Source organism: Ostrinia nubilalis, chromosome 8 (assembly GCF_963855985.1).
Source record: "Ostrinia nubilalis chromosome 8, ilOstNubi1.1, whole genome shotgun sequence".
Lineage (NCBI taxonomy): Eukaryota > Metazoa > Arthropoda > Insecta > Lepidoptera > Crambidae > Ostrinia > Ostrinia nubilalis.
In genome coordinates this window covers 12,109,942-12,120,906 of record NC_087095.1, presented here as the reverse complement: position 1 = coordinate 12,120,906, position 10,965 = coordinate 12,109,942, and the positions used below count along the sequence as shown (strand labels likewise).

General features: G+C 35.9%; 1 protein-coding gene across 1 annotated transcript; it reads right to left on the bottom strand.

The window, feature by feature from the left end:
- Positions 1-3,287: 3,287 nt before the first annotated feature.
- LOC135073966 (uncharacterized) lies at positions 3,288-6,234 on the bottom strand. The gene is made up of 3 exons (XM_063968237.1): positions 6,048-6,234; positions 4,711-5,301; positions 3,288-4,498 (listed from the first exon to the last, which is right to left on the bottom strand). Exons 2-3 carry the CDS (start codon positions 5,299-5,301, stop codon positions 4,280-4,282), a joined length of 810 nt encoding a protein of 269 aa, XP_063824307.1. The 5' UTR covers positions 6,048-6,234; the 3' UTR covers positions 3,288-4,279.
- Positions 6,235-10,965: the final 4,731 nt, after the last annotated feature.

Sequence of the window (10,965 nt, the reverse complement as noted above, 5' to 3'; positions counted from 1 at the left end):
GCTTATGCTTATGGACTGGGGGAAGGGGCTAGCCTTACCCAGCTTCTGGCTTGGGGAGAGGGGGGGGGGGGGGGGGGAGGGGTCAAGTCATAACCAGTTTCTAGGGCTGGGGGGAGGGGCTAGCCTTACCCAGCTTATGGCCTGGGGGAGGGGGGGGGGGGGTCAAGTCATACCCAGTTTCTGGCATTTCTGGCATGGGGGGGGTGTCATACCCAGCTTCTGGCCGAAGGGGAGTCATATCCAGCTTATGCTTATGGCCTGGGGGTAGGGGCAAGCCTTACCTAGCTTCTGGCCTGGGGGGAGGGGGAGGGGTCAAGTCATACCCAGTTTCGGGCCGGGGGGGGGGGGGGGTGGGTAAATCATACCCAACTTCTGGCCGAGGGGGAAGTCATGCCCAGCTTTTGACCTGGGGAGAGGAGAGGGGCGGGGTAGTCATACCCAGCTTCTAGGCTAAGATTAAATAGATTTCCAGCACGGAGCGGCTGTCCTTTCCTGCAGCAGCTGGCCCGCCCATGGGAACGGCGAATAGATAGGTAGGTGCGTAGGTTTAACTCAGAAAAACTAAATAACAGGTAGGTATTAACTATTAAGTGTACATCGAAATGATTTTCATAGCAATGTCTTATTGTTAGAAGTTATACCTTATTGTTAGAAGTAAATAAATTAATACTTATACATTTTTATATTTTACTTGGAAGAAGATATGACTCTAACGGCCGAATACTGAAACACTACTCAAATCTGTCACTCAGCTGACGGGCTCCTAAATTTAAGTATCCTTCAATTTTAAATGGTATTCTCAAACGCCACTCAACGGATTTGAAGCCGTGATCAGCTAAGCAGCTCTCAAATGTTTACATAATGGCAACATTCACCAAAAAAAGTATGTTTTCATTTACACAAATGATAACTTTACGTTTTTTATCCATTACACGCAGCATCGTTTGGTTATGTATTGTCTTTTATGGAAATATACTCAATCAACTTAACATAGAACAGTTTATTTTTAGTTTCTATTATATATAAATCTCGTTTTATCATATAAAAAAAATAATGCTTGCATTTTTATTTAATTAAAAAAATAATTTTAAAGGTGATACTTTTTATTGTTGAAATCTATTAAGTGGCGATCGTGGACCGAAACGTAACCACAATTGACATTTATCATTGTTGACAGAGCATCAAATTGACAAATCAACAACTCTTGGAAATGCTGCTATGCGATGTCCCCTAATTCTTCAGAAATAAGCATGTTTATGTAAAGCGATAATTTCATAGCAGCTATTTTGGTTGTTACTTCGTGCACTATACGATGCACAGTTGGCTGTTAGATGTGGAAGATATCACCTAGTAGTACACGTTCATAACTTCCCGTTGCGTAGAACAGTAGGGTTATAATAAGTATTTGGTCCACTGGTTGTATGGCGTTTGGTGAGGGGTTTCAAAGAGCTTCCAAATTATGAATCCAGAAACAACACCGTTTCTTTAGAGACGCGGAACCTCGCTCGGAATTGCATGTCATTATAATAATATTTTTCAATAGCGTTCAGCCTTATTGCGTTCCTGCGATTAGATCTAGGTATTTCCTCGAGGCTCGAAAGAAATGATAACGACGACACACATTATTTACCACTATTTAGGTCGATTTAGGTATAAGAATAGGATTTAAGATACCGCGCAAGCACTCTCAAACTTAACAGCTGCTTAAGACGATTTGACAGTTGTTTGAGTAATGCTTAGCGTTGAATGGCGTTTCAGTATTCGAAAATGCATTTGAGAGGCGTTTGAGTACAACTTAATTTGAGAGGTGCTTAAAAATTGAGAACTGCTCAGATATTGTTTTGAGTATGCGAAATGTAAGTTTAGGAGCTGCTTAACTATTTGAGAAGCCGTCAAATATTTAAATGGCGTTTCAGTATTCGGCCGTAACACTTATACACACTTATGTACACTTTATTTGAATAAATCGCCAAATATACCACCGCGGAGACCCCAATCGCGTCTCTGCGTGCCATTGAATCGTATGAGCGTATGGATTTTTTGCGTTATTTTTCACAATTTCCATTTTTAAAAATTACCTATCGATAGCTTACTTTATTCTGATGAATAAATGTCATTACAAGTTTTTCTCTAAAACTGATAATTTGGCTAGAAAAATTTTTTTTCTATCCACGCAGTACGCCGGCAGCGTTCGGATCGGATATAATGACGTCATCGTCCCCGCGCCGGGCGGTCAGTGAACTTTTTTAGTAATTTGGCCATAACTTCGTCAATTTTTGTCGTAGAACAAAAATTTTTGCACTGTGTATTAAGGATTTCTTAGCCCTATAAATCTGCATTCACAGCTAAAAATCGAAATGATCCTCATTATGAACCGATTTGAACAAATCTTTTTTCGGCGTATAGGTAATACCTCAAGGGTGGTCCCATTTAAATTTAATAATAGAAAAAACAACCCCCAAGGGTGGAAAATTGGGGATGAACTTTTTTATACGCAATATCTCCGCCGATTATAAATCAATTTGACTGATTATTTTTTTGTTGAATAGGTATTATCAAAAGGGTGGTTTCATGCGAATTTGAAGAAAATATTTCACCCCCAAGGGTGGAAAATTGGGGATGAACTTTTTTATACGCAATATTTTTAATTTTTAGTTTTTTTTTGTGTTCACGCATTTGAAGTCGGTTTTTTTTTTTTTTAAAGTTAATTATTTTATTACAAATAAATAATTATTTTTTTATTTCAAAGCAAAAGCAGTTGTATGTCCTACGGACATTTAAATTCCCCTGTAAAAATGCCATAAAGTGTCCCGTGCACATGGGATCTTCGCCCAGACAAAAATTCATTAACAGCAATAGATTTCAATTTCCGATACGGGATCCCATTTTGTTGTTTCTGTGTTAGGATGAACCCAATTTATTAACACACGTGTGTTTTGTACCATCGAAGTTCATGCCAAGTTTTAAAGGAAAATGAACCTTAATTCTTTCAGATGTTCATAAAGCATAAAACGAGTGCCAATTGCTACCTATTTGCTATTATTTCCTCAAGAGAAGTATGCGAGTATTTTGTATTAACAATTATAATTTTTCGAATGTACTTAATTTCAATTACAATAATTAACCTTTGAAGCCGCATTCCTTTCAGAGAATATTATTTCGTCAGGCGTGTAATTATTTAATGATTACAGATTAAAAACATAAATTTTCTCATGAAAAAGGCAATTTCTAATGTAATTCAATTTAATCTGTTTAATATTTAATTGAATTTCACCAATAATAAAACATTATTTATTTCATTCACGTCAATTTATTGTTACTTATATTAGACATACATACATTAATACAAATACAGACTAGGAACACTTAATATCTAATTTTAGATTATAGTTCACTTGTTACAGGGTTATTTTTCAAATCGAGAAACGGTGGTCCAAAAACAGACCCTAGAACAAATGAAATATAATATAGTAGGTACATACTACTATTTTGATGTGGCTCAAAGTTTGTCTCCTACACACGTAGTTTAAATGCGTACATTTGTCTGCCGACCCTGATCGCACTATGACGTATCATCGCCTATTATGGTCACACAAAAACCAGGTATTTCGAGGTCAATGTCTTTCCACACACAACTCAAGGATTCCGTGTATTATCATCAAAATTTGGCGTAGTGCGAAACGGTTCAACAAAAAACATCAAGGTATACAACAAGGAACAATCATGATATGGCATCAAGACGAGAAAGTTAAAACTAAGTACATATAAATACTACAAGTATTACTTTAAGGCAAATGGCTCTGTTTTCAATTAAACTATACGTCGCTGAGTAAATAGAGAATCACGAAAGTCATACAATTGCATTGTTTTGGCGTAAACAATAATGAACTGTAAGTTCGTACACTTAAAAGGTAAAAAATGGCTTAATAAGGTCTCTTAAAGCCCAGCTGGATTCAGACGAGGTAAACGACCGTACTCGGCGGGATGTTACGCATCACTCGCCCTGAGGAGTCGACCAGAAAAAAACAAGAGAATCCGCTACTGCGCCGTTTGAGATTTAAAAAATCCGTGCAAAATCTTCACTCGTCATTCTCTGGCGTATTATGTAACCGTTAGAAAAAGACGAGCTAGCTTTTTTACTTCAAAAGAGGTCACCCTCGTCATCACTAAAGAGTCTTGCTTTCATTCATAAATACAAAGTTTGAATTTTGGTTAAATCTCAACGAACTAAGATAAGAATACTGATCAGGCTTCAACCTTCATCGCTAGAGCCTTGGGCTCATAGAGACGTGTAAGCGTTTCTGTAGGAGTCTATGGCGGCTGCGATGGACTGTGGAGTGCAGGCGTTTCCTCGAGCGAAGGTCATGCTGCACCCTTGTCTCGTGAAGCAAGCCTTTTGCTGTTTTTCGCTGCAGCACAACAGGATGGCAGCATTGCAAGCGTTTGTAGTCTTACTCGTACCTCCGTTACCCATAGGTACTCGTTCTTGTCTGACATTCTGTAAGAAAGAAAATATTAATTAGAAAAGAAAAAGGTGCATCACAGTTATGTTATTCACAGATATCAGACTTCAAAACTTTTTGCAAGTAACAGACTAGCCATGACAAAATTCATCGTAAGTTCTAAAGACTCAAAATAATCATAATTTCCTGAGCTATTTACAACATGTAATAACTATGATCAAGAGTTTAATTGAGTTTTAATACTTACAGCTTGATTGCTGCCATGTTCCACTTCAGGCTGAGGCCTCAACATGGGTGTCTTCGGTTTGATAGGGTCAAAGGAGATCGGTCTCGTGCCATCATTGCCATCCTCATCTGCTTCATCCTCTTCTTCGTTGGTTTCAGCGATGCCCCAATTCTGGTTAATATCGTCCATATCTGGGAATCGCTTTGTGACGTTTGGAGTAGGTGCCATTTGGACGTTACATGTACAGTTTTGGGGAACCGGGTAAGGTACCGGATAAGGGACATAAATAGGCGCGGGCGGGTACGCAGGTCGCCGCACGTAAGTCGATATCTCGTCCAACAACCTCCAGATTTGGGGTATAAGTTCCTGATTGCGGTCATAGTCTCTTCGGTCGGGGTAATAGGGATTAGGCGGTGGTGGGTAGTCGTACCCGTAGTTCATTTGCCAGCGCTTTCTCCTGTGGCGCGTCTGCCCTCGGTAATCTTTGGTGGATTCAACATTGTCCGTTAGTTCGTCGTCGCGTTTTTCGTTTTCGATTCGATCGTTGTAATGCCGGGCGTGGATGGCGATTATGCATAACGCGAGGCACAGGAACACTGCTAGTGACTTCATCTGGAAAATAACAAAAGAATAATAAATATCCTGTTACATGACCTCAGGAAAATATAATAATTATGTATCTAATTGGTTGGTGTTTGTTCGGTATTGGTAAGATATTGATAAGCATTTGAATACAAGACTTGTGAAACGGGTTTGGCTGACATTTCACTTGTTTGAGTGGTTATTATCAAGCTGTTGCATGACTAAGGTTTTAAAAAAACCACAACTAAGATTTCTCTCGTTATTATTTTCAAAATGTTCTTTTCAGTTGACGGTAACTAGCATTTAATTGATCTGATGTTAAATAAAAAACCTGTTGGCCTTTTTTATTCATTAAGTAATCGCTTTAACGTAAAAAAAACTGGCATTTATGTTATATCGTCATTAGCAAAATAATGATCAAGGACATTAAGGTCGATAGATTGTGGCATCAAATTAAAAATAATAAATACCAACGCAGCTAAGTGATTTAAAATTACAAATTGAATTTTATACACATTTGTTACACCCATAACACCAATAATAGTATCATTGATCACTTTTACGCATATTTTAGAAGTAAGTATTGGAATATTTTTATCACACCACTTTTAAATACAACACTGAGTCTCATTATTTTGATGGTGCAGAACATTTTTGCTTGGCAACGCATCCTGTAGAAAGTTGGTCCAGTGGAAAGTGATTTGTTTGTATTTTTATGATTTAACAAGATTATATAAACTTAACAACACTGATCTATAGTAGCGGCCGGTACGCACCTTGTTTTATTTTTGGGCAGCAGTGGGATGTTCTAAATTTAAACTTTGATTTATAAAGGTCGCACTATTGACACTGTTTCACTAGTTTTGTACCACAAATGCCGGCTCGCGACGACCGTCCGTGTCCACGCTTGGAAGTAGACTGCCGCGTCTGCGCCTCACGACCGTGACAATGAATGCGCAAGCGTCGCCGCACCTCATCAATATATACGACTAAACGAAAATCATGCGTAGGTACAGATTGTTATCCACATACCTAACGCTTTTTCGATGAACTATGCGAGTTGCGACTATTTACTAATGAAATAATATACAAATGATAAATTATTGGAGAATGAAGTCATAGTCAATATTGAAATTAATTCTAGAAGGTGATATTTGTTATGTCTGCTGATACACATTTGTAATCGAATACTTATTTGTGCTAAAAATGCATAATTTACTGCATTTTAATGTCGGAAGGTTCCGGCTACATTCGAAAATTTCTGTTGATTATTAACTCACACGTAGTTTCGATAAAGTGAAATGAGGAAATCAACATAATAAGTTGAACCAATAACTGAATGAAGCTGAAACTTACGTCACTTTTGGTAGAACCCTAAAAAATTCCAATAAGGAACGATTCTATTGTTTAACCGACTGCAAAAAATGAGGATATGACAAAAAATTCGCCTCACGTTTAGACCCGTGTCACATGAGGTGACAATTACGGAAAATATATTCGCTAGTTCAGAAACATCCTTATATCGTCTACGAAAGAGACTATTTCTACTAAGTTAATCCATAATAATATCTTCTTTGTTAAAGTTCAGGAAATCATTTTTGTTGTCTCCTAAGTAACAAGCGCTTATCCTCTTTTCCTTTATTGTTTTAACGCCTTTTTCAGGAGCTGTGTATAATCCTCAGAGAAAAAGTAAATGTTTATTTTTTCTGAAATAATTTTTGGAACCACCTTTACTTAAACTAACCATAAAACTGTAACTATAGACGTACACATCATAAAAACACCAATATTTTATAGAAACCTTGATTTATACAGGGTGACTGGAACTGAATATGGATATAATATAATGGATAGCTAATACGCGTATAGAGGAGGTCATTTGCTAATTATTGAACCTTACTTTCTATAGTTTAGGAGATATGTCAATTTTTAAACTTTTTTCAGATTTTTCCGAAATTTTACCTAAAAACTGCTTAAATTTTTTTCTCGCATGATTTTAACCGATTTTTTTATTTGATACTAATATCGAATAAACTTTTAGTTAAATAAAAGAAATTTCAGATCCTGATAACACTGGCCTACAGCCAATTTGGTGCCGGGGATTTAAGACCTGATTTTAAGTATGTCTTGCATGGCGATATCAAAAATGTAATCAGTTTTTCTCTATCAGCTCTAGTTCCCGAGATAACTAAAAAACAATTTTCACAATAAATATGTATTTTTATTAGCATTAAACATCAAGAAATTGTCTTTTGAGTGATTTTTTCGAATGAAACTTACTTGGGCAATCTCGCATGATTCTCCAACAGTAGTCGGTCATCATATAAGCGTCCCATCTTCCTTGGTAACTATTTTTCATTGTTTTTATGTCTTGGTGAAAACGTTTTCCTTGTTCTTCGCTTAGTTCTCCTAAATTTTGTTGGAATTGATCTAGTTTACTGTTAAAATAGTGTAATTTTATACCTATATAACAGCCTAAATCTTTGAATTGAACCAGCACATCCTAAACTAATTCTACATAGTTGTCAGCCTTATGCTTTCCCAGGAAATTTTGTACAACTGCTACAAAAGATTTCCACGCAAACCATTCCGCATCGTTAATAGAAATCTAAAATTTAGTGGAGTCTTTTATTAATACAGTTATTTGAAGTCCATCAAATATACCTGCTTTTAGTTTTTCAGTACTTAAACTTGGAAATTTCTGTTAAATTAACTGGAAATATTGGCCATTTTCTCCATATCATAGGCACTCCAAGCTTCAAAAACTTACGTGTGCCTCTCTAGTATCTTCGCAGATGTTCAACGCACATTATACATACAATTTGAGGCACCTACACCTTACCTTTGTATTGAATTTCAATACCGAAGTAAGCAAAATACAAAAAATTCGCCATGTTTTTAATAGTTTCACGCTGATATTTCAGTAGTATTCACCACAAACTTATCCAAACTAATCAGGATCTTTAACACAACATCTAGACGTACTATCCATAGCTAAATAGTAACATAAAGTTTATCGATGTTATTGTAATAATGACTATTTGCGAACAAGACGGGAAAAAAACTAAAATGAGGGTAGTCGACAAACTAGAGCTGATGAGTTGAAATGAAGTATGTCAATATATTGTAGATTACCCATATTATCGATCGTATATACAAAAAGAGCTGCACCAAAAAAAAAAAATTTTTTTTGCAGGCCTGTGTAATGATTGAATAACTAGCCACGAGCCACCAAAGTTCAACAAAAGTATAAACCACGATAAAAAATCAAAGTTCGAATTCGATTTTAAAAAAAGCTAATGGTGATAATGGATTGCCAATGATCTTCGGAAAATCTAAAAAAAGTATAAAAATTGACATAATATCTCCTAAACTATAAAACTTTAGTCATAGAAAGTAGGGTTCAATAATTAGCAAATGACCTCCTCTATACGCGTATTAGCTATGGCGGGTTCAGTTCCAGTCACCCTGTATAACATGTATAACGAGTATTTAAGAAGAAAATACAGATTTTTTTAATTTTAGTTTAGTTCTACTGTACCTACTGTGCTTCAGTTGTTATGTCAGTTATTAATTAAAGTACATAACGTCATAAAAACTATTAATAATGGTCTTTAATTAATGTTATATAACCGTTGGCGTATGTCAGTCTAATCAAAGGTTTGGAGGATAACCAGAAATTACGTCAATTTATTTATATGAGATTTTCCTCATTTTGATTTCCAATGGAGTGCAAAATTGCTGATTGAATAGAAGTAAATGGGTACATAGTAAGCTTCCATAAGTATGGATTTTAGTCACTCCACTGAAATAGGGATGTTTCCTGAGTAAAAAAGCAAGCTTTTGAATTAGTCCGTCGGTTAACTTAATCAAAAATACTTTTTTCACTCTTTTAAACTAATTAAAACTGAAAGAGATAAAGCACGTCAAGGTTTAAAAGAATAAACCCGTGACGTCAAGGCGTGCTTAAAAGTGTAGCACTTTGTGACTTCACGCGGAAGGTATCATAAATTCGTAATAAAATTACTTGTTTGATTGACAAATATAAAAATATGTGTCCAATATTTTTGATAGTGTAATTGACGGACTAAAAGTTATATTTTAGGAAACTAGCCTATTGCGGCGGCCATTCGAGCTTTTGTCCGTACCCTGATCATAGTTACTTAAAAGGTTTAGTAAAAATATGTGTTTCATTAACACAAAGTGGCCCCGATAAATATAGGTTATGTTTAATCTAGATATTGCATTGTGCATATTGTTATTATTAAACATTACTTCCTAGTTGAGTCACGAACCTAAAAACCCGAATGTGACGTTTTGCTTCGTCACGTAAGGACGTCATTATCTAATAGATAGAGTTTAATAGAGCTTAATTGGCGCCTGTTTTTTTTTGGCTAGACTACACAGTATCTATAGTAACAGTACAGTCAGCGTTAAATAGTAAGTGCCACTCAAGTGGCCAAAAAATTGACAACACAACCTTTTTTCAATTGTAACAAAGACGTGTTGCGATCTTTTTGGCTACTTTAGATGTTACAGTTTGACGCTGACTGACTACATTTTAACGTTCTTAAAATACTATTGTTCGTTGTCAGATGCCTATTTATGGCTGCTTATAAAGGCTTCTTTTGACCACAGCTGGCAATCAACGATACAAAAAAAGAAGACCGGTTATTTTTAAGAATAAATTCAAATTCAATGCTTTATTGCTCCATTAGTCTGACTTTGTCACTAGTCATGTGCTTTTTGGCTGAAAATAAAACTGAAATTTACTAAATGATAATAGATATCATTGTGTTCTTTTCCTGAAACTGTATAGGTACTTACTACTTAATCAAAATCAGTAATGTGCTAAGTTTCATTGAACCATTGCATTCAGATCAGATCTCAGTCCTCTAGCTAGAGAGATTGTAAGAACGATTTGTATGTTATCTATTAATAAATTGTGACATATTTCCTAATTAAGAATGTTGGTCATTGCTAATCAATAAAACGATGAATGAATGTATCATCAAATCCATGCGTAAAAAGTCATGATTAATGGGTGCCTATTACTAAATTTATCTACTAATTAAAACATTTAAATACACCACAACGAAGTATCAATCAACGCATCTTTAGGCTGGGTTGCACCACCTAACTTTAACAGTAACTATGACGATAACTGGTGTGTTTTGTATGGAGTTTGACAGATTTTTGACGTTTGTCAAAGTCAAAGTAAGATGGTGCAACTGAGCCTTAGTCGTCGTATTGTTTATACAAGTAGTACCTACCTATTCTGATTATAGTATTTGTCATTAATGTCATTAATAGTCACACAGTTTTAGACCTACCTACATCTACTTATAGATATTTGTCACACATGTTTCATAGTATAGCTATTATCGATTTGAACAATAAAGTTATTTCCTTGACACAAATCGCGCATCAGTTACGGTGCACGCACAAACTAGGTACCAATACTAATGTGTCACACAACACACATATTCTTGAACAGTAAGTGGGTAATTACTGTAAATATAGATGTTTTGTGCCGTATTGTTAAGGACTGAACAAATATAAAATCGTACTTGTGACTGAGCAAAAGATAAGGCTACTTATTGCAAAATTCGAAAAATGTTACAAAAACGGGAAATATTATTCCAACTGTTTTCACGCGTACGAAGTCGCGGGAACAGCTAGTTATTCATAAAA

What these genes read in the sequence shown, in the direction of transcription:
- LOC135073966 (XM_063968237.1), bottom strand. Translation starts at nt 5,301, where the DNA reads ATGAAGTCACTAGCAGTGTTCCTGTGCCTCGCGTTATGCATAATCGCC. An exon ending in AACATGGCAGCAATCAAGCT is followed by an intron (nt 4,499 to 4,710) that starts GTAAGTATTAAA and finishes TCTTTCTTACAG; the next exon opens with AATGTCAGACAAGAACGAGT.